Source organism: Stylophora pistillata, chromosome 7 (assembly GCF_964205215.1).
Source record: "Stylophora pistillata chromosome 7, jaStyPist1.2, whole genome shotgun sequence".
NCBI lineage: Eukaryota > Metazoa > Cnidaria > Anthozoa > Scleractinia > Pocilloporidae > Stylophora > Stylophora pistillata.
This window is the reverse complement of record NC_142525.1, coordinates 16,492,728-16,517,509: the sequence shown is the minus strand read 5'-3', so window position 1 is coordinate 16,517,509 and position 24,782 is coordinate 16,492,728. Positions and strand designations below refer to the sequence as shown.

General features: G+C 37.0%; 1 protein-coding gene and 1 pseudogene across 1 annotated transcript; both read left to right on the top strand.

The window, feature by feature from the left end:
• LOC111332261 (fibroblast growth factor receptor 2-like) lies at positions 1-24,414 on the top strand (annotated as a pseudogene).
• On the top strand, positions 1,426-2,102 carry LOC148726862 (uncharacterized). The gene is made up of 2 exons (XM_088728613.1): positions 1,426-1,444; positions 1,514-2,102. The coding sequence occupies exons 1-2, from the start codon at positions 1,426-1,428 to the stop codon at positions 2,011-2,013; spliced, it is 519 nt and encodes a 172-aa protein (XP_088584739.1). The 3' UTR covers positions 2,014-2,102.
• Positions 24,415-24,782: the final 368 nt, after the last annotated feature.

Here is a 24,782-nt window from a genome sequence, read left to right as displayed (position 1 = left end):
ATGTCAGCTAAGGGAGTGTTCATTTACAAATGTGTGGCCAACAACACGTATGGAACAGGAAGTAGTGGAACGATTCCTGTTCATGTGTACGGTGAGTGACTGTTCCATGTTCTGAGGTGTGTAGGATGTAGGATAACATAATCTGTTTATGTTATTAAAATAACTTAATAAATGAGCACCGTGGTAGCTAATTTATAAAATCTATTTCAAATGGAGCCTTATTTTAGGGTTTGTTTACTTAATGGAGAGGAAAACTTGTTTGAAAGAGCTACTAAGAAAGTGTTAAGTGAAAGATGTAAATGATAACCTCTCAGAATCACTATCAAAGTTTATTACAGTTTGGCCCAAATGCGAAATCAGGCTATGACTGAGTCATTTATAAAAACTGCCCTATATTTAAATCTAATGGTTCCCTGTTTTTGGAAACCAATTGTATTTCGCGACTCTTTGGCTTTTTGGACTTTTCCCTCGCGTTTTTTTTTTAAAATGACAGGTGACACGAAGGGAGTTCTTCATTTTTAGGGGTATAACCGTAGAGGCTATGAAATCAGTGTATTTTCAAGAAGGTCAATTGACTCGTAAGGCATTATTGGACTATTACGGATGAACAAATGTGATGCTACTTAGTTGCCATCAGTTGTTGTAATTGTCATTGTTATTTTTTATGGATGTACACAACGTAATTGCCTACTGCTTCAGTAACGTTTCATATTACTAAAACGCATATACTCTACCCGCAAGAATAAACTGCTTTTGCCTTGTCAAGGCAGGATATAACATTTTACCAAAAGGGCATGTGTCCTTTGAAATCTTTACTTAACTGAATTTGGCTTCACGTGAGTCTATCATTATTAATTAGCACGATGGAATTTGCCAGCCTTAGAGCAAACATTTTAAACTGCATTTTTAGTCGGGCGACCGACTATAGGTTTACCATCGGGTTTCTCCACAAAACTCCGTCACGTGCAATGGGGAATACCGCAGACACGTAACAATAAATACCCAACATTTTTTCCACGATTTCAAAGATGGCGGATATGTCGAATGTGTTAACAATTTTTGCCATCTTTTCTACGCTCAAACATACAGACCCACACACCGTTCGCGGTAGACCCACTATGAAAGATGGCGTGTGTAATGAGCGTATATTTAGAACCGGTCGTTCCGTGAACTTAAAATAGCAAAAGAATCAAACGATTTAGCGAAGCTCTCTTTAGATCAAACCAGAAATCAAATGAGTTATCAGTGAACAGAAAATGTGGACAGAGTGACAGGAGAACATTTGTTGATAAATACAAGGTGCCTCGGGATCAAACTCTGGGAAACGACAACAAAGATGCAGTGTCGGACTTTCATCAGAGTGAGGATAATCGTAATTGCTATATTTATGTGACCTTTATCGTGATTATAAAGCTTACATTTGTTATGTTTTTGCTCAAACAGAGTATATTATCCGCTGTTATTTTTCTGTTCGTGCATTAGTTTATTGGAAATGCTATTGACGAAATTCAAGAACATAGTTTCCAGTATAATGTAAAAATTGTGGGAGTGCCTGAGAGGCTGCAAGATGAATCCGCAGCCTCGATAAGCAAGCTTTGCCTAAACATTTTTAAAGAAACGGGAGCTGATGTATCGATGTATGACATTGACACCGCCCATCGTGTTCCCAGCAGGAATAACAATGGCAAGCCAAAGCCGATAGTTTGTAGATTTGTCAGGCGTTTAGCCAAAGAAAGCGTCATGAATCATCGTAAAGATGCATGCAAATTGGACCCGGCTTCCGTTGGACTCCCTGAGGATGCCTCGTTAAGCGCGGTTAGAGTTTTTGATCATTTGTCACCCCGAATGCAAACAGTCCTGTTCGAGGCGAAGAAGTTTAAAGAACAACATTATTACCAGTACTGTTGGTCAAAGGGCTCCTTTGTTTATTTACGGAAAGATGCTACGTCCCGAGCTATCAAAATCAAGAATATTGGTGATTTGCTCAACCTGGAAAATGGAGACCAAAGCTAAGTATATATCTTGTAATAACAACTCTCAATGGTAGTCCTAAGTGACAGATATGTTTGCCGAGCAAACAAATCTTTATTAAAAAACCTTGCGTTCTCAAATGTTGATATCATCCAAACGTATGGTCAGTTCAATAATAGCTTGAACAGTAACTTGCCAAGGAAAAAGTACTTAGATAAGCTCCGTAGCCTCCATGAATTAGATATTTTTAGTTTGAATACTCAAAGTAGTGTCAATCGTGATAGACAGACAGACAGACATCTTATATTTATACAGGATAGCCCCTTCAGTGTAGTAAACACTGGTATCAACGGGGGTCCTGTAACCCACCCAACCCACCCCAGGGGAGGACATCCATCACACAGTAATCTCGTGCGTGGGAAATTAACGTCTCCTGCCAAATAGCAACCTAAATAATCAACAAATTCGAAGCCGATATTTCTCACCACATAGCTTTTGCAAGTTTAAAAACGATCTCATGCGAGATGAAAACAAAACATCTTTCTCAATTCTACATAACAATGTACGAAGCCTTCGCCGTAACCTTGAAAATCTGCAAGTACATTTACTGGATGAACTAGACTACCACTTCACCGTAATCGGAATAACCGAAACTAAAATTACAAATTCGGCCAGAATAGACTTTAATCCACATATACCTAATTACCAATTCGAACAGGTGCCAACTCTTCTTTCTTGTGGAGGTGTCGGTATGTATGTTGACGCCAGTTTAAAGTATACAGTCCTCGAAAAAACCTCTAACGAGGCTTTCCAGGCCTTATGGATAGAACTCGAATTTTTAAAAGGTAAAAATGTTATATGTAGTGTAATCTATCGGCAACATACTTCCCCTGAACAATTTCGAACGTATTTCGATATGACAATAGAAAGACTAAGCTCTACTAATAAACCGATATATGTAATGGCCGACTTCAACATTGATCTCCTCAAATCTGAAACCTGTGATTTTTCTCATAACTTTCTGCTGTCTCTGCAAAGTTACTCCTTTTTTCCAGTGATTGACAAGCCTACAAGAGTCCATAATAATTCTGCCACACTTATTGACAATATTCTTGTTAACAGCATTGGCTTTAAACTCTCCAGCGGCAACATTGTCTCAGATATAAGGGACCACTACTCTCAATTTTGCATCATCCATTCTCCATCTTTAAAATCTCGCTATCAGGGACTAAAATCCGTGACTATTCGAGATTCTCGGAAGAAAACTTTATTAGTGATATTTCTCAAACTGACTGGACCGGTTTGATCTCTTATGGCCCTATTGACAAACGCTTTTCTTCGTTCTACAACAGATTGAATAAACTTGTTAATAGACATGCTCCTCTCAAAATTGTATCAAAACGCAAAGCCAAGCAACTATCTAAACCATGGATAACTAGAGGTTTACGTAGATCAATAAAAATAAAGAACGATCTCTTTTACTCTGGTCACATGGCTACATACAAGCTGTACAGGAACACAATTTTAAGCCTTACTCGCCATAGTAAAAAACTTTACTATCAATCCTATTTTAGTAGCAACCTAAATAATATGAAAAAAACTTAGGAGGGGATTAACACTTTAATTGACAAAAAGAATAAGCTCGTATCGTCGCTCCAGCTTCCAGACAACCGGGGTACAACACAAACCAATCAGAAATAGCTAATGCATTGAATTATCATTTCGCATCTGTCGGACCTAAACTTGCAAATAGCATACCATTATCCACCAGGGACTTTAAGGATTACCTAGGGAATTCAAATTACAGCAATTCTTTCTTCTTTGACGCTGTCACTTCTACTGAAATTGAAATAGAAATTTTGAGTACTGAATCAAAAAAAGCCTACGGACTTTATTCATGTCCAGTTCGTCTTTTGAAGTCCGCACGTCAAGCTCTATCTCAAACCTTAGCTGAACTGATGAACATGTCCATTTCAACTGGTATCTATCCCCACAAATTAAAGCACGCTAGAGTAATTCCAAATTATAAAGCGGATGATGAAACTGACCCAAACAATTATCGCCCAATATCGTTACTGTCCGTGTTTAATCGAATATTTGAAAAACTAATGTACAAACGCCTAAAATCTTTTATAAACAAGAATGATATATTTTTCATATCGCAATATGGATTTAGGGAGAACTGCTCAACTCAACATGCAATTCTGGATATTCTAAATACAATTCAAAACAACATTGATAAAAAATTATATTCCTGTGGCATTTTCATTAACTTGAAAAAGGCCTTCGACACGGTTGATCATTCGATTTTGTTGCATAAATTACACCATTATGGAATTAGAGGATTGATTAATGACTGGTTCTCGTCATACTTGTCTGTCAGGATGTAATCAACCCAAATCGGTTCTATTGTCCCTAGCAAAGAGAGAATAGTGTGTGGAGTCCCTCAAGGTTCTGTACTTGGTCCGCTTCTTTTCTTAATTTATGTCAATGACATGCATCGTTCCTCTAAAAAGTTTGACTTTTACCTATTTGCTGATGATACCAATTTACTATATGCAGAAAAAGATCTAAACAAACTTGAAGTTGTCGTCAATGAAGAGTTATTAAAGTTGTGTGAATGGCTGAATTCAAATAAAATATCTCTTAACGTATCCAAATCTAATTTCGTTATTTTTCATCCCTATCAACACAAACTATACCGAGAAGTAAACCTTAAATACTTGATAATAACTCGGAGCAATTGGTATCTCTTGAATGTAAGACATATGTTAAATACCTAGGTGTTCTAATTGACGGTAATCTCTCCTGGAAGCATCATATTAACTACATTTCCACGAAAATAAGCAAAGGTATCGGTATTGTTGCAAGGCTAAGACACTTGGTACCGCTCACTACTCTTATAAACATTTACCGCTCGCTCATTGAACCGTATATTTCCTATGGTCTCGTTGCTTGGGGCCAAGCCGCGAATACTCATCTAAACAAAATCGTCATTTTACAAAAGCGGTTTCTTCGTCTAATGTACCTTTCCGATTATACATCTCACAGAGCTTCTCTTTTCAGTCGTTCGGGAATTCTACCGATAAAAATGCTTTACTTCAAATTGGTTGCCTCTCTGTTACATGACATCAAAAATCGCTGTGCTCCTCCCAATATTCCTGAACTTTTCACTCACTCTGAACAGGTTCATTCCTACTCTACCCGTTTCTCAGTAGCTGGAAGCTTTTATATAAAACAGGCGCGAACAAATCATCAGTTGTTTTCCTTTTCTAGAGTTGGTGCGAAAATATGGAATGGCATCCCCCCTAAAATTCGTAAGCTAAAGAAAGCACCTTTTAAACGTGAGCTAACTCACTTGCTTTTGAAAACTCTTGAAATTGAGGAGATGAATGTTGACTTGCGCTACCTTGACCTTTCTAGCTTATATTTGTATTTCAACTGATTAGCTTTCTCTTTTACCTGTTAAAAACTCTCTTGTGTGACTGGCTCAGTTGAAACCTTTAACATGATTATCACTACTATTATCTATTATTTATTTTGATTTGCTCATACATTTATTTATTTCATTGTTGCGTGTGTGTGTGCCTGCGTGCGTGTGTGTGTGTGTATGTGTGAGAGCCTATACAGTGTCTGTTCAGGTAGCCCGCCTAGAATAGCTCTGCTAACTGCGGGCTACAAAAGCCTTTATTTCTTTCATTTTAAAAAATAAAGTCAATGTTGTTTTTTTAGTTATGTCGCTTTTGTGCGAATGTCAAATTCACGTTTTCGTTATGCAGGAATGTTTGTTTGGTACCAAATAACGCTGTGTCAGATGAATGTGATGATGTATAATTTGGACAAAGTAGCGCCATGCATAGAACAAAAGTGTGACGAATCAGCGTTGTGTGCACAACAAAATGATGTTGCATAAGAAATAAAATATGCAAAAGAATTCAGATGTCATCATGCGGTGTATGTTAATCGTTGTCAGGGGGATATTAACAGTGGTGAGTACCATGTGCGAAGACGATTCGATCGTGAGCATAGCAGAATGCCAGTAAAAAAAACTAGAAAAGCTTTCGCGTAAAAACAAATAAATAAAGAAACTTATGTGCGGGGGAATTCTTGAAAACATTCCTATCTCATCAAAAATGTGTTAGTACGTCAGAATTAATGCAGACTCAGACAAAGGATCAGTAATGACAGTATCCGGTTTGTAAAAAAGATGAGAAAGAAATGGCATTCTAAACAGTCAACACTGAATAAAAAATTGTTGAGTTGTAGAGACTCTTTGAGCAAATATCTATCTTTGTATGGCTGTAATACCTTAACAAGAGTGTACAAGAATGGGAGCCGCAGAGGTCATTGTGCTGCACTGAATGTTTGCAATGACATTGAAACAAATTGTGGTCTCCTATACATGGTATTGATCCTATTCTAACGATCAAGGCACCATATCAAGGTGATATTATGTACTTTGATCAAAATGCTGGAAAACAATGTGTTGCTATGAGTTTGATAGCTCTGATTTATAAGATCAAAGGATACCTGGTACAAATTTTGGAGATGGGTAATCAATTGTATTCAACACTGTCATGATGTACAGGGCAGTTGTATTTAATGCAAACAAGATTACTGTCAATGATTGCTTTGTCTGAGAAAAATTACCCGCTTAATTACCAGCTTAACTGCTATGAGAACATATAAGGCCTATATACCTCCTCATTTTGATTATTGTTCTCCTCTTTTTGTTGGGATGTCAAGGACTTATCTGATGAAATTGAACGTACACATTTTTATATACTTAGAACATTATTTCAATTTCCTAAATCAATTGAGTATGCTGAGTTATTAACTCAGCTTAATCTTGAATCTATCAAACAGAGACGATTGTCTCAATCCCTAGTTTTTAGGGATTGAGACAATTTATATCAACAACTTATTTAAAATCCAACAGTGAAGATATAACCTTAGGGGTAGTGGATCCCGTATGAATCAGCCGGCTCCCAAAGCTCGTTTTAGGCATCGGTCCTTCTCTTATATTGGTTGTCGGCTGTGGAACAGCCTTCCTCAAGATGCCAGGGATGCCAAGAGCATTACTATCTTTAGAAATCAGTTAACTAAGTTAAATTTGGATACCGAAGTAAATTGAAAATGCACCTTCTGCGCTTGATTCACGCCTTCTGCGTTATTTCAATAATAGATTTTATTAGCCCTTAATCTGCAATATTTTCTCAAATTATGTATTCAGTTATCATATTATAGTTTCTAATTAAATTAGGTAGCATACACGTACATTTTTCTAACGAGCATCTTTTTGCTCATCAATGTTTCGTGTTTAAATAAAGTTATACTTATACTTACTACTTACTTAAGTAAAGTAAAAGCTACACTGGTAATCTACATTATTGTGATTCAATAATTGAAGAATATAAGTACAGTATGTCTACAGAAAGGGCTTTTGAATCACTCATGTCACAAGATTACTCTTCATTTTTTCTGACAATGGAATGTAAACAGTGTCAGTATCTATTGTATTGATAATGGGAGTTATAAGATATTTGATTCTCATACAAGAGACGAATATGGTAGAAGCCATCCCTCAGGTACATGTGTACTATTAGAAGTACCATCTATTCAGGGCTTAGTAGAGTAATTCCAGACTATAGACTCCCTCAATGACAATTATGAACTCAGAGGAGTGCAGATAAGTACATATGAAATAACTGCATTGAACAGTTTGAGAGAAGAACACAGCTGCTCTTGTAAACAATGCTCTGCTGTAGGGCTTTATGCAATGTGTTATTCAGTAGCAAGGTCTTGTAGTTATTAGAATTCCATAACCCTATGTTGCATAGCTGACTGAGGAAATAAATTCTCTCGTAACATGGGCATCAACAGGCATCTAAAGTCTTAATATCTAGAGTCTTAATATTTGTGGAGTTGAGATATCAGTCCAAATTAAAGCTCAAAGCTATGGGATGTTGTCCACTGGTTTAAACAATACAAAAAAGAAAGTTGGAAAACTTAATTTTCAACAACTGCAAGGGAATACAGGGTTTTTATTGTGGCTTACAAGTTACTGTTAGGTATTACTTGTATTTTTCAACAAACAGTCAGAGCAAAGTACATGTTCTTCTTATTGACCGATGAAGATACTTGCGAACCTGCAATACAACAAATAAAAATAAGTGGTATACCATCATTAGCACAAGCAATTTCTAACATTGTTACAAAAAAACTTAAAACAGGTATTATTCACTACGAAATGCAATTTTTGTATAACACATCTAACATGGACCTTCATCAAATCAGACAAATGCAAAAGCACAGACGAAAATATAGTTATGATAATTTGGAACCTGCTCCAAAAATGAAAAGACTGCAACAGATAAGTTCTAGAGACAAAATCAAATTCAAAGTTAGACAACAGCACAAGAGTGAGACAATCCCAACTATTGATATCTGCATTAATCAATTCAAAGAGAAAATCAGGGAAGGTCCTTATTGGGTATATGCTGTGTATACAATACAATACAATAATTTATTGACACTCCCCTGGTGGGGCTTTTCGGTGACAATGCAACTAAAAACCATATAAACACGCCTATTTAAGAATTAATCATATAATAAATATTATCTCTACACACTATACAAAATGCACATTTCAAGTTAAAGTGCTAATAAATTAAAATACTTTGTCTAATAAGATACTAAGAACACTATCAAAACGTGCTATTTAAAAAGTCAGTAATCAATTTGTTTTTCAGATAAAGTTTACAATGTTTTCACGATGAACTATACTTCCTTGCTTTCAGACCATTACGACTACAATTTCATGATATATTTTTTCACACATGTATCAATTGGCATGTAGGTATCACCCTTTGGAAGGGGAGACTCCTTTAATAGAAAGGACTGGGGTGCACGTCGCGCCTTTTAGGGGTTAAAAAAGGTGGATTTGAAGGCTCTCGGGCTGTTAAGCCTCAAAAGGTCCACAGCAGCAACTTCTGTGATACCTTTTAGGGTACTGCACCAAGAATACGTGACAGCTAGTGCGTTGTTGTAGAATTGGTGTCTCTCATGGATGGAAAAAAGTTTCTGCCACGCCCACAAACCCGGACCTTAGTACCTCTTAGTATTTCTTTTTAGAACCACTGCGCACCATGAATGGTCAACACTCATAACAGCACGTCTACCTGTAGCCCGACTTACGATCTTGGATCGTCTTGTTAAATTTAATTTACCTATCAGCTATGACTAAATGGATGGTTACTATTACAACTGCTTCAAGAGAATACAGGTACCAAAATACAGATAAACTGTATTCTGGATTGATCAAACCCTTCCCATTTTCAAAATCGTAAATGGAAAGAAGAAAGGAGAAAAAGGTATGCCTTTGAAGAATACATTATAAAAAAACCTACTTGACCACCTGGAGTAGATTATTTGATTTTGTCTTTCACTTGAAGAGAGAAGCACAATATATTGCGCTTAGTAAGCAAATGTAATGAATTTGCGACTGAGAATTTGTTACTTTAGTGGTTCCAATTTCTTGATCTCAGGATTTCCAGGAAAACAGCACTGTAAGGAAGAGGCACAGTGGGTTTCATGAACTTTTTTTTCTCCAAGAAAAATGTTTACAACGTATTATTCTATTGTTTTGTTCGTCTAGTATTTACGCGCATGTCAGTATTTGTTCACTGTTCATCAGTTACTTGGTTCTCATCTCTTTATTTCACTGATTAAAATTCATTGATTACCAAACACCCGAGATTGTCGTGTGCATTTTTCCGACAACCTTTCTGCAAACAGCTGTATTTGTAGTGCATGCTATGATTTATAGGGAGATTCTCAAAAAGTGTTTCATCTGGAAAATTGAGGCAAGAAGAGCACTTTGAGATATGAGTTATATCTTGCAAATGATTCAATGATCAATAACATTCTATTTGAATTACTTTTGCAAAAATATCCAAAATGTTTTGGTGAAAGGTTCAGACTTGACATCTGATCAAATTGGGAAATTGGCTGGGCATATTCAAAATGTGGTCGTACTGTGTCCAATGACCAACAATTATCAAGTGTATTATTAAGGTAGTATGAAATGAACAGGTATTAAAACAATCTGCTATCTTTTACATCGATGGGACAGTTTTTATTTCTAGTATGGTTTTTGGTAGTCTCTTGCCGTGCAAGGTAGCAGTTATCTAAACTAGGCACATTTGTTTTGTACCAGATGTGTTTTATATATATATATATATATATATATATATATAAAACTAGGATGAGTCATTGCTCTGCAATTGCGCATGCTCGCTAGTGTACTCTAGTTTGAGCACTCTGGCATGGCTTAGACGATACCACAAAGGTTGGATCGTTTGGGGTGACCATATTGGTTCTCCTCCATCCTAGCATTAGCACTGCACTGATGAGGCCCAGAAGGCCGAAACGGTACTGTCTGCTGTTAGTTATATATATATATATATATATATATATATATATATATATATATATATAAATATATAAAGAAAATCTCATTACTGAATAGTTTACGCGTTATTGACCAAGTATAGGGTCAAGATGGCTGGATATTGGCAAGTTATCTTTTTTTGCGCTTTTATGGGCCAAGACGAAGTCGAGGTCCACGAAAACGCAAAAAAAAAAGAACGAGGTAATTGAAGGATTTATAAATGAGCAAAAAGGTTTCGCTTTAATAAGAATCAAGAATGCCTTGTTTATTCTCAGAGCCGGGAAACAAAGCCAACTTTGTTAACGGAAGAATAAATCCACGAGGGTCGTTTAGTGTGTTTTCTATATTTTGACCGTCTTCTGCCTCCTTTTGCGATTTTATCACCGACATTCTTCAAAAGTTACAAACTTTTTGAGTCCGCTCCATATAAATTTTTTTTTCTGTGTGTGGGATCAAAGCGAGCAATCCTGAGCCGGCATGATGCGCCTATCTTGCCCGCTAGGGATTCCCTTGAGAACACAGGAGCTCCATTATATTGATAATTTTTGATTCTGAATCCTTAGTTCCTCCGTCCATATAAGAAATAGACAATCAGACAATAATCGAGGGGAACGATGTGACTCTGACATGTCAGGCATCTGGAGACCGTCCACTAGAGGTGTTTTGGATCAAACCTGACGGTCAACGCACTACTACAAATGTCTTGACGATTACAAACATTATAAGAGGTGAAGCCGGGGAATACAGATTTGAGGCCACTAATAATTGTAAGAATGTTTCAAGGACAGCAAGTGTTGACGTGCAATGTGAGTATATATACTGTACATTAAAGTTAACATATACTAAAACTCAACCATCTTCTTACAAGTCTGTCTCCCTTGAGTCATAACAAGAAATTTGATTTAAAAGAAGCAGTTATTTCTTGTTTCAAAATGGCTACAAGGATTTGTTGCGTATATTAAAAGGGAAAATTTTGCATAGCTCTATCACTCTTACTCGTGAATACAAATGAAAATATGTCTTTAGAACTTTACGCCTCATTAAGAAAGGAAATCTCTTAAAAATGGTATTCAAGGAATATCGCGCCTTTTGAAACACTCTTACGCTTGCTTAAAACTGATTAATCTATGCATTTTAATTGAGAGATTGCTTTCTACTTAAAGACAAAAGTAATGATGTCGGGTAACAAGGATGGACTGTTGTACCTGGATTTACCTCTCGTTAATATGTGAAGAGTGCAGATGCTGATTTCGGTTAGGTTGTCTTATGAAGCAAGCATTTGTTGTGCAATGCAGTTAAGCCCGCACATGTGGCGGTATTTTTGAAAACAGGCAGAGCCACGAAAATAAGGAGCAGGAATCCATGTGTATAACGGCAAATCCTAGACTTTGAAAAGTTTAAAAGAAATGAGGCTTAAAATTGAAAATGAATGCTTTTTGTAATTGAATTTTCCGTATTGTATTCATAATTTTCTCGACATAAACGCAATAGACAGAAAATTAAGTTGTTAAGAGCGCTAAAAATGCTTCTGAGTGTGGCAGAACACTTAATAAAAGTAAGATGCTCAGTTAATCTGCCTGTTAATTTTGATAATCAACATAACCGTAACAAAATTTGCGCGATGGTTTCTTTATTTGTAGAATTTACAACAGAACTAGAGAGCACCTGTAGCGTAGCTGAAACGTTAGTGGGATAATAGAATCATATTTCCTTGGTAGGGTAACAATGCAAACTGCCGTATATTCTAAACACTCCCTAATTAGCAAATTAGGTATTTAGGAAAGCAATACAATAGCGAGTTTTCAAAGACAACTCTTTAGTTGGGTAAAGACGAGGTAGGGGCAATGTACTCATCACCGATCTCAACCTGATCAAGATTTGGTTGATGGCAAAGTTCAAAGCTAATAACAACCAGTTCAATTTAATCAGTACCGCGGCTTAATACGTGAACATATACACCTTATTCGATGCTTTAACATAAATTATGAGCAATAAGCAAAATGTCCCCTTGTATAATGGTTCAAACAATGAATATTTCCTTATTATTCGCTCTTAAGTTTTTTATTTTGGTTTGCGAGAGACATCCTGGGGCCTTAACTGTGCATCGTATCGATCGTATAGGGAGAGAGCGAAGAACGAAAACAACATGAACGAAACCATTTAAGAGTTCTGCTCTGTGTCTGTCGCGCTTTAAAGTTCGTTTCTTTAGAAGGAAAAAGTTGGATTGCACGGTACGACCATTTTGTTGCTCCGTATTTTTGCTCCGTATTTTTACAAACTTTTGGTTAGTTAAATAATTCTAAAACGCAAGTAAACAAACGAATTTGTAACGAGGTTTTGACCATTTCATGAGAAACAACGAAAATTAATTCAATATACTTACGGACAGACAGTTCATCGCAAAAATGAGAGGAGCTCTCTCCTCAAAACTGTTTGCAAAGCTATTTCTATTCCCAATTACCTTTCATCTTACACGAAACATATAAGATTATGCAAATCATGCAGGGTGTCATGCTCCGACTCAAAAGATCTTTATGAGCAAACGGCTCTCTACCCTCTACAATGGAAGGAGCGACAAAACAAAGAGACAAAACAAAAACATAAAGAAAAAGTATCCCTTCTATTTCTCTAAGGACTCCTTCCGGATTTGATGAGATTTGAGGCATAACATGCTTGCTATCTTCAAATACAAATTATGTGATTAATGTGGCTTTGCGAAACTATTTTTCAAGGAGGGGGGGATGACTTTTTCAACGTGAATTATTGTAAGATCGAACCGCTTCTCTGTACTTTTTGTGCATCAAGGCTCTTCATGGTTTTTGTAAAAAGACGGCTCTCCTTTAGGTTCAGAAAGCACAGAAGTTTACCTGACTGCGACAATAGAGGAGAGCTGTAGCAGACGTGCAGAAGTTGCTGCGAAATTTCCAGAAATGGTGGGATATCATATAATTGATCCGTTAATGGAGTTTATCGAATACTGCAAAGAGATTTATCATAAAAAGTGAATCTTAATGACTCTTTTCTTGAATGAAATCATATTATTTCTGCTGAAAGATTACATTTTTAATAACGTCCCTCAGTAATGTAACAATCATTGAAATATACATGTTTTCCTCACATGTTTTCTTCTAGGCTTGTCAAATTCCCTTTCGGTTTGGCTGCTCGTCTGCCAACACTGTGAACACCAGGTAGGGAACCCTTTTTTTTCTACACTGAACCAACAGCAGACGCAAATCTGTGTTCTTGGAGGGGTAGCTTAATTTACAAAACTTCATCGTTTAAACTAGTTTTCTTCCTCGAATAAGTCTTAATTAATACAAATAATCGACATTTGAAGAAAATTTTGCTTAATGTACAGCAATAGATTAACACAGTATTACATGAATTCACTTTTATTTAGCTTGGTTTATAAGATCAAAAATACCTCAAAATATTTCAACACATGAGAGTCACCAAAGGACGAGATGTTCAAATAAGTATTATAATATAACTAAAGCAAAGCGCGCGCTCTGATTGGTTAATTCAGCATCTACTATTTACCCATGGGTGTATGCTGCTGACGCGGGCAAATGCTTAGACTATTTCTCCGCGCGCGCTTGTTTTTTTCTGATCACGTAAGATTTGTTAAATAAAAGGGAATTCTTGTTACAGTGTATCAATGTTGTGTTATAAAACAAATGGTAAACACCACATCGTACAATATTGAGTTATGGATGCACTTGGGGGTTTGCTAAGCACTCAAGAAGCTAGAGTCGCCGGCTATCACTTCGCACGACTCTTACGCTTCTTTCGTGCTTAGCTACCTCCCGCGTGCATCCATAACTAAATAGTGGACGCTGTGTTGTTTACCATTTGTTAAACGGTACTCATCGCTTCCCCTTTATCTAGGTGTGGCAGTGTTGTTCTCGACTTCATGATGAGGTTCAATCACAGTGTAACCGTCAGTCATCTTTTGACCCTGCTATCAGATTGTGCAAGGCAAGACAATTTCGGAGTTTTTAAAGTCGATCCGGACTCAATGAAACAAATTTTCATACCCACAGACGGCTTGGAAAGCACAGCGAAGGGTAATTATTACAAAGAAATTGTGTAGAAGTACTCTTCCGAAAACGGACATTTTGCAATTGTATTTCGTGGATCATTTTAAGCAAACAACTCATTTCCGTGAGGGATATATTTCTAGGTTGTCATTGTTGTTGTTGTTGTTGTTGTTTTTTTTTGTTTAATTAACCAAAACATTGTTTTAAAAAAAAAACTGTAGTAAAGTAGCGCCTTACTTTTCCCCAATACCTAGCCAATCAGAATTGACGTTTTTTCGGTCACAACTTTAAGCCATGTAATGAGAGCAATATGTCAACCAGGATCAATTTAAATATTGTATGAATGTAACTTCATTAAGCTTTTTAAAACGAATCATTTTAGGTTCTGAGGAATCCAAATGCCGATCTAACAACGTCTTGTTTGCCATAATTGGAGTTCTTGCTTTCATAATCCTTCTTCTAGTGATTTACATAATCTGGCTACACAGGAAAGGTAAGTAACAACTCATTACCAAACTACTCGATGAGTTTGTCCCACGTGGGTTCATTCTATAGATCACTAGAGGGTCTGCACCCGGTTGACTTTCTAAATAATTGTTTTTGCGCTCTTTACGCCGTCTTATTTTTCGATTCAATTTCGGGAGTTTAAGAGGTCACTACGGCGACGTGTGGTAGAGGTTTGGCGAAAAAACAGTTTTTTTTTTCCTCCAAGATTTTCGCCAGTAGCTCGACGCGCTAACCGTTTCTCACGGTTCGACGTCCTCACTTCGGCCTTACAAGTTATTGAGATACAATGAATATATGAAGTTCATATATTTTGAACTGCGGTATTAGATACGTATGATGCACGATCCTCGCAGTAGATAGCGCTATTTATGCAATAGCGAAAATCAGACCTGACAAAAATCAGGCCTGTACGGGACTCGAACAACTGACCTCTGCGATACTAGTGCAGCGCTCTACCAATTGAGCTAACAAGCCAACTGGGAGCAGGCCCTTAAGTTGATTAAATATATGAACTTCATATATTCATTGTATCTCATTTATCACTTTCACGGGTTTACTACGAATCAACTTAACAGCCTGCTCCCAGTTGGCTTGTTAGCTCAATTGGTAGAGCGCTGCACTAGTATCGTAGAGGTTTGTGGTTCGAGTCCCGTACAGGCCTGATTTTTTTCAGGTCTGTTTTTCGCTATTGCATAAATAGCGCTATCTCCTGCGAGGATCGTGCATCATACATTACAAGTTATTGTAGTGTTGAGTTCAAGACAAAGACGTGAATTAATTGCTATCGAGGTTTCATTGCTAGGAGGACGTAAAAGTTGTTGTTTTAACGTTTTAGATCTATATGGAACGGCTAGGAAACGTATATAGTTTTTAAACTCACCTGTTTTGCTATAACTTTGTAAAAAGAACGCGACTCCGGCTTGGCGAGTTACCCCACCTTGAGACGTTTGCAAGGTCATCTCACTCATCATGTAAACATGATCAACACTTTATCATATGACCCATCCGGCCCCGCTCGCGCAGTCCACTAGAACAAAATGAAAGCTGACGTGTGCAGGGCCGAACGGGTTGACGTAAGCCAGTTTGAAGAAAGCCGCCGCTTTATTGCAAAAACTTAAAATAATAGAGAAATATGAAAAAAAAAGTTGCGTTTTCAAAGAATTGGGAGTTTGTTGTTCTGACTTGAAAAAAATGACGGAAAAGCTTTCAGTATAAAACTATCTTTTATACTCGAGTGGCTGCGTGTGTCCGTCTATTGCATTTTACTTAGGCTGGAATTTTCAACACTTCTTGGTCATATCATAAAATACTTAGTGACTGAGTTTGGCTCAAGGCCATAAGGCACGGACCAATCGCGGCGAGTACGCCATGACGTCGAGTCAAATATTTTTCCGACCGGTCCTCCCAATCATTCAATAAGTAGATATTACAACATCACTCGCAGCGCTCGTGGGCAAGATGAAGCGAATACTGTGTTCTGATTGGCTACCCGAGCGGGCAAGATGTGCCCTTCTTGCCCGCTCAGGATTTCCCCTATTTATTCCGCGCTTGGAAAAGCTTGAATTAGAACTACGTTTGCAATTCTTGGACAATGTCGGCGATGGAAATGCAAAAAGCGGCAGAAGATAGCCAGAAGAACGAAAACAGAAACGATTCTTGTAAGTTTGTTGGGCTACAAACACAGCTGGCTTTCTTTCTCGGCTCTCGAATTAAACAAGTCGCTCTTAGTTCTTGATATTGCGAAATTTTTTCAATGTAATAAATCCTTTATTAACCAAGCTTGTTTGGTCAAGATGACTGGATATCTGCTTCGTTCTTTTTTCGCATTTTTATGAACCACGACTTCGTCTCGGTCCATAAAAATGCAAAAAAGGAACTCGGCCAGTATCCAGCCATCTTGACCTCACGCTTTGTTAATAACGCATATATATGGATAGGCGTGATACCCCACCTGGGCGGGTTACCATTACTGGTGTCCCCCACCTCCATGAAAACACAGGCCCTTGGTTATTCTCAGAAAAAAAGTTGTAAACTGTTCATAATATTTTGCGCAAGAAAAACTTAAACGTCAGTGTGATAAAAATGGGTAAACTATTTTTTCATGGACAGGTACGACTTTTTATTGAGATTGATAACAAATTTATATGCGAATACCTTAACGAGTACATGCATGGTTTAATAGAATAAAACAGGATTACAAGATATTGCACTAGGACAGCTGAATTCAGGAAAACTCACACAACCTCCTGCAGAATACATAGATCTCAGAGAAGCTAGCAGAGATAACAGAAAATCACACTGCGCCGCTCCAGGTGCCGATTACGCACCTTTTTATCCCTCAACACGCTCTTAGGAAGTTCCAAGACAACACGTGACCATAGAAAAGGTCATTGGTAAAGGTGCTTTTGGACAGGTTGCCAGGGGATCAGTATTAGAACATCGAGGGAGGCCTGAGACGACCACAGTGGCTATTAGGATGCTTAAATGTGAGCTCTTGTACTGTAAATTGAATTACAGTCTTGCCTTACAGTCATCCAGGAAATGTTGCCATGTTACCGTAATTTTTTGGCTATTTGCCACTTCATAACTAGTGTTTTCATTTAGGTTTCTCGTATACTGTATTATTCCCATTAACCAAAACTTTATTCTTTTTTTTTTCTCTAGCTAACACTGCTGAATCAGAAAAGAGAGATCTGATGAAAGAACTGGAAACAATGAAGCAGCTGAAACCACATCCTTACGTCATTAAACTTCTGGGTTGTGTTACGGAATCTGGTATGCTTTGGTTATGTGGTACTGACTTCACAATTTCCTTTTGATTTACCTTGTAAGACTGTCTCTACTTTTTTTAAATTTATATTGACGCTCCAGGACTTATCGGTAGACTAAGACCGAATATTTGCCTCTGCACTGACTATTCTGTTGTAGAAGCGAAAATGCTTTTTTTAAGGGAATAAATGGTCTGTTCCCTCTTATGAGGCAGTCCAGCTTTTCTTTTTAAAACTATATCTTGTTTTTTTGCGATTCCTTCAAAGGTATGTAACCATGCTTGGACTATGCATCTATTTCATTTATTATTCAGGTTTTCTAAAGAGTAATTTGTAATATTGTTTGTTTAATTTCTTCAGAGCCACTGTTGGTTTTGATTGAATATGTGCCTTTTGGGGATCCGCTGGGTTACCTGAGAAAGAGCCGTGGATTAAATGACACATACTACAAAGACCCAAATATCAAACCACAAACAAATCTGACGTCACAGCAGCTAATGAAGTTTGCCTCGCAAATTGCAGATGGAATGAGCTATTTGTCCTCAAAATCTGTATGTTAATTAAAACACGAAGGAAGAAACTTAAGGAAGAAACTTAATTCTAAAACATTTTTGTAAGGTGTAACGCGATGTGAAGCTGTGTCCTTCATAGAATTTTATGTCTTTACAAGATCACGTTCCACGATCCCATCTGAAAACTCGATTTTTAAAAATTGTTTATTTCATCTTTACATGCTTACAAGATCACGCCTGTAATATGCAAACATTTTCTTACCGTTTCGTAAAGGCTTTAATTTGCTTTGGGCGAACCCTACCTATCTTAATGCCATCATCTAAGTTTTATCCCAATGTTCAAATGGCGATATTTGTGAATCGTTCCTAAGGCATCCCATCAAATGGAAATTTCTAGGTTTCTTTAGTGTAGGCAAAGGAAGAGACGGGAATGGAAAGGATTCCTTAAGATATTCATAACAAATATCCATTTTAATGTCAAGGAATAAAAGGAATTAATACGACATTTCAAAATTTTGTGGTCGGTCGCAAAAACTGCTTTACTACAGAATTCCATTTCCATAAAAATCTTAGTATATATTTGATAGAAATTTCTTTTTTTCCTATCTGCCATTTCATTTGAGTTCTTTTCTTCCACATTAACTAGTTTTCGTTGACGCATCAATTCTTTCTTAGATCATCCATCGAGACCTTGCAGCCCGCAATGTGTTGGTTGGACAAAAGGAGACGTGCAAAGTGACAGACTTTGGAATGGCCAGAGATGCGCAGGAGGAAAATATTTATGAACGAAAGACTAAGGTCATCAAGAACGAGGGGAGATGGGGGCCTTATTATCATTTACATATCGTTCAATCTAATGACCTTTCATAATTACTGTTGCGGTATAACTGATATATTCCTGGTCTCGATCATGAAATCCTTGGGGGGAGACTCTAACGAAAACGTTAACAAGTTTAGCTTGAAATAAAATTACCTTTGGCTGGTCGCTTTCTATACTTTTTTAGCTATTCACAAACTGGGGTTATGAGGCTCCCACGCGTGCGAAGCGCGCGTGGGACAGAGCCCCATACCCATGGATTATGGTCAACCTCTTTTCGTACGTACGTACGTGCCCTCTGTCATGCATGCTATCACGAAAGTACCATATGATCAAATTTGAAAATATGGCGTCAGCGCGGTCGACTCTCAAATTTTTCAGGTCAGATTTTTCATTCATTTGCGATCGAGTTAGACCTTGTGGAACTGAGAATGTAAAGTAACAATGCTATAGAATACTCTGCTTGAAAAATAATGGATATTAAGGTCTTAAAGGTGACAGAATAAGCTCTCGAGTCAACGAAACTACGATTCTCAAGGCGATGCCATTTATGGACGTAAAGTGAAAACGGAACTTTCGGACTTCAAGCAGGGCCTAGCGATAATTTGACGATTCGATGGCCCAGTAAATATCATGTTCGAGTACCAATGTGTTCAAAAAGTATTGTTTAATAAAAGATTTTGCGTCAAATCGCAGTTTTTTCAGAAATTTCAACACAACGCTGCTCAATTTCTGGCCTTGAAGGCAAGCAAACAACGATCTAAGCATGATGAATTTTACCGCGTGGGATTTGTACACGTAAGAAATTCGTACGTTTTTCGCTTATAACAGCAAATCAAAAACTGTTTTGAATAAATCTGTCGTCCCGAAATATTTCTTGATAGATTCCATGGAACTTGAGATCTCTTCACTCACAGACAAATTTGCAAAACGTAATATGCACCTATCGCTTTTTTCGTCGAAAATGAGCTCTTTAATTAGTCTTCTTTCACTGGAGCTTGTTTTTTGGAAAAGATAATTTTTAAAAGTCTACTGCGGATTGTGTTTGCTTTCTTGGTTTCTCCAAAATTGACTTTTCACAGGCATGTGTTACACGTAAGTGTCAATTGGTTTAATCTATACTGAATGAATTTTTGGCTAAAAATTTTTAATATATGTAAAGAAATTTTATTACAAGATTTTCACTTATTGGGAGCTCCGCTTTTAGGCTTTGCTAAATCTATATATTATCTGAAATCTTTAGGGCCGTCTTCCCGTGAAATGGACTGCTTATGAGGCCTTGTTGTACGGCAAATATACCACCAAAAGTGACGTGTAAGTATGTCCGATAATTACCAATGGCGATTTTCCAACAAGATTTATCAATTTTAATCAGGACATGAATTGTATGCTTTGTGAAAGAATATATCTTAGTTGTCGTAAATATATACTGTTAATGTTTCAGTGTCTTGATATATATTCGTTTGATTTGTCTTTCCGCAGATGGAGTTATGGAGTTGTGCTTTACGAGATTTTCACCATAGGTATTCTCGAATGGGATCATTATCAAGCTGGGAAGAGACCCTTATAAAACTACCATGACATTTTATTCAAAACCCCCTTATGTAAATTGTCATCGTTACATAGCGACAATATAGAGGTACAAATATAAAACCCCTGGATATCAGGTACGGTTCTAACCTTGCCCAGATGTCAGGTACGGTTTTAACCGTGTCCAGATGTTGATATTGTTCGTTGTTTCTTACATCCATGGGTTTTTTTTTTTTTATCATGTAAGACACATTGATTAAAATCAATGTGTTTTACATGACAGGCTATAGCCAGATGTTGCTACTTATCTTAGTATCTTACGGTCAGGGGTCTGTGTTGATCGTAACTCTTTACATACAGTGCGTATTCTGTGCCCAGATGTTGATATTGAACTTAAAATGTCCCCTCCCTGTTAAACCTGTGCCCAGTTGTTTATTGCGATGGTAAAATTTTACATCTGGGGGTCTGCGCGCAGATGTTGATATCGATCGTCGATCGTGAAGGTTAGAACCTTACCTGACATCCAGGGGTTTTATATTTTATGATAATGTGGAGCTGACTGATAGTCTGAAGATTATTGGTGTCATTTTAGATGAAAGAATAACATTTGAGCCCTATATACAAGTACAAATTAAGAAGGCATGTGCGAGGAAGCTGCCATACGTAAGCTGCGTAACTTTATACTTTATACCACAAGATGTTATGATTCGCCTTTACAAAGCATATGTACTACCCCACTTAAAGTATTGTAGCCCACTCATGCTAGGAATAAGTAATGGACTCAAACACAAGTTAGAGGACACTAATTGCTACATCCTAAGGACTATCCTAGGGCATTCAAGCTCAGTGTTTTATGATTTTCTTCGTAATTTAGCTAAATTACAAAACTTAGAGACACGGAGGCAATTCCAGTCATTAGTTATTTTATATAAATGTTTAACAGGACAGGGACCGGAATATCTTAGTAACTTTTTTAACGTTTTAGATGTAAATTACAACCTAAGGGGGTCTGGCACATGCCTTAAGCTGCCATCGTTCAACTTAGAATACATGCACAAGTCATGGTCATATTTAACTACTAAGCTTTGGAATGCTTTGCCTACTAGAGTTAGGGAATGTCCGGACTTGGTTGCTTTTAGGCGCACATTGCATTCGTTTATGGCGAGGCTTTAACTCGATTTTTAACAACTTTCGCTTATTAATTAGATAGTACATACAAATTAGATAATATATAGCTTTTCAATGTTTTTATCTTTTGATATTAGTTCTTATTAGCTCATTATTTGTAATTAGTTTCACGTTCATGTTTTAAACGAGCTATTAGCTCTTAGGTGACACGTGGGTAAGTAAAGTATTATTATTATTATTATTATTATTATTATCATTATTATTATTATTATATTTGTACCTCTATATTGTCGCTATGTAACGATGACGATTTACATAAGGGGATTTTGAATAAAGTGTCATGGTAGTTTTATATAAGGGTCTGTTCCCAGCTATTGATAATGATCCCTAGAATGGAAGTTTATGAGGCTCTGTGGATGTTTATCCCTGTTTACTATATATATGTTATTGACCAGCATAGGTCGGTCCGTATTGGGAATAACTGTGCACGAGGTCTTGGATACCGCCTGAAGCCATAGGCCTCGGGCGGTACTCAAAACAGAGGGCACAGTTTTTCCCAATACGGACCAACCTGTGCTGGTCAATAACATTTTTATTTTTTTAACACATAAAAAAGTGCTTTCTAAAAGAACCCGAATGATTTAGGTTACAATTACGAGTTTAATCACGGGAAAATCCTCCATAAACTTAACATTCTGTTAGTGAGTGGATGATAAAGAAAACTAACGTTATTCAAATTAAAGAGAAAGCTTTCACCGAAACATTTTTATTTGTAAAGGTAACTTAAAAGGCTTCCGAGTAAACTTTGTAACATTATTTGATGAGTAACTGTCACGATGTGACACCTGTCAATTGAAGAGGAAAAAAGCGTCGACTTTTGAATAAACAACAGTACTGGTATGACAAACAGACACTGGTTAAATGACCGTGCGACGATTTTCTTGTACAAAAAAAGCACACAGATATCTTACAGAAAGTATTGTTCATTTCCAACGACAATAAATCTTCGAAGATATACCTCTGTTCCGTTTTAGAATGTCACGGAAAAGTCAAATTGTAAATGAATACAAATGTGTGTTTTGGAATCGTAATTCTGCTTATTTGTTTTCTGCAATAGTGTGTGTAAATCGGTTTTTCTTCCAGCGAAAAGCTGAAGTCAGTGAGACTCTTTCCAGCTAGACACAAGGGGAATAATGCGACTTTTATTCATCGAATTCCTTCGGTTACTGTTGTGTAATTTACGCTAGAAATATCCAAATTCAAGAGACTTGCAAAGAATAGGCGAAAGTGTACTTATAGGTGGTTTGCACGTTACGTCATGGCCGCCAGGTTGGTGGACGTACACAATGGATATCTCATTAGCTTCTTTTGTTCGTCCACCAGCATTTGTTCCTCAGATATTAACGAATGAGAGTCACGCTGATTAACGTAATTCTTAACTGCAACTACGTCTCGTTTTAACTTTTTGAGTTACTTTTTGTGAAGGATTATTGAATAACAAATTGTTTTAAAGCCGCGTTTCAATCGTTTTAAAAACAAATGTAGTACCACAAAATTTATTTCGAAATCAACTTTTGCTGAAAAACCAGTGATTTGATAGCGAGAGAGAAGAAAGAATTAATATTATTTATCGCCAAAAGGGCGTGACCAAAGTCTTTGCTGAAATATTCTGCCCAGCCAGCAAAATGAGATGTATTAATTTTGTGAAAATTGCAGGTCGTTGTTTTGTTACAATTATATTTCGACGGTCTTGTCATAGTTATGGTTTTGTGGTTCTTCCAGGTGGCTCACCTTACCCAAGAATGGATGGAAGAGAAATTGCAAACTTACTTCAGGAGGGATACAGGATGCCCAAACCACAACACGTCGATGAAAAGTTGTAAGTTTCTTTTTCAACCCGTTCTCTCTCAGCGAACAAGAAAACGTTTATTAAATCTTAAACAGATCATTTGAAAATACCAGGTATCAGATCATGATGAAATGCTAGAAAAGTGACGCGGATGTAAGACCAACATTCGCTGATTTGAAAAATCAACTTAAGGACATGGAAACCCAACATAAGGTGAGAATTGTGATCAACACGAAAGTTTGCTTTTTCGCAAGAGTGACTGCCTTGGGTTTTCAACCTACACAGCATTTACCCGGATGGCTTAGTAATATGTACTCATCTCTTTACTTTTTACAAAGTGCTCCACAAAAAAAACAAAAAAAACAAAACAAAAACAAAAGCAAAAACAAAAAAAAAAAAACAAAAACAAAAAAAAACAGCAAAGGAGCAAACTAAAATGTTCCAATCACAAACGATACTTTATGGTTATTATTTTAGAGGTCATAAGATATGTATTAAGGCGATCTTTGCAATAATGAACACTACTTATGTACTGTGAAAATAATGTCTGAAAAAAAATTCGGGCCGTACGGGATTTGAACCCATGACCTCTGTTCAATACTGCCAGGAGTCACTTTCCTACATTTCTTAAAACCGCAGTATACATACATGAATTTCATATATTCAAACTCATTGATTCATCACTTGAGGAATCCTATTTTTAAATGACGCTGGTTATTATAATTTTAATTTTTTTCTCTGCAGAGGCTGATCAACATGAATATGTACGATAAGCAGTTGTATGCAAATGTGGAGGATTTTTTCGTGCAGTTGGATCCCGTCCAAGGTGTGATCGGCTAACGACTTGATCACTTTACTGCAACAAGTTTCAGGGACTAATCATCTTTGCCTTAATCGATTGCGTTGTGCTTTTCATATTCTTAAACGGTGAACCACTATTATATGCTTTCAGTCGCTTAACCGATAGAGTATACTCTCGTATAAGCATTTGTGAACGGTTTAATGCAAGCAAAATTCTGAAAGGCAGGACAGCGTAATGATATCCGACGACGCGCTTTGATATATTTGTATTGTAACCGTACCTTCTAAGAAAGAATCTTATTTACCAGATAGATTGGATCTCGCTCTGAAGGCTATTGTTGTGTAAATGTTTTAATTAATTTTTCAGGAACTGTTTTACCGCGAAGCCCTCCTGTCAGGAGGAAAGC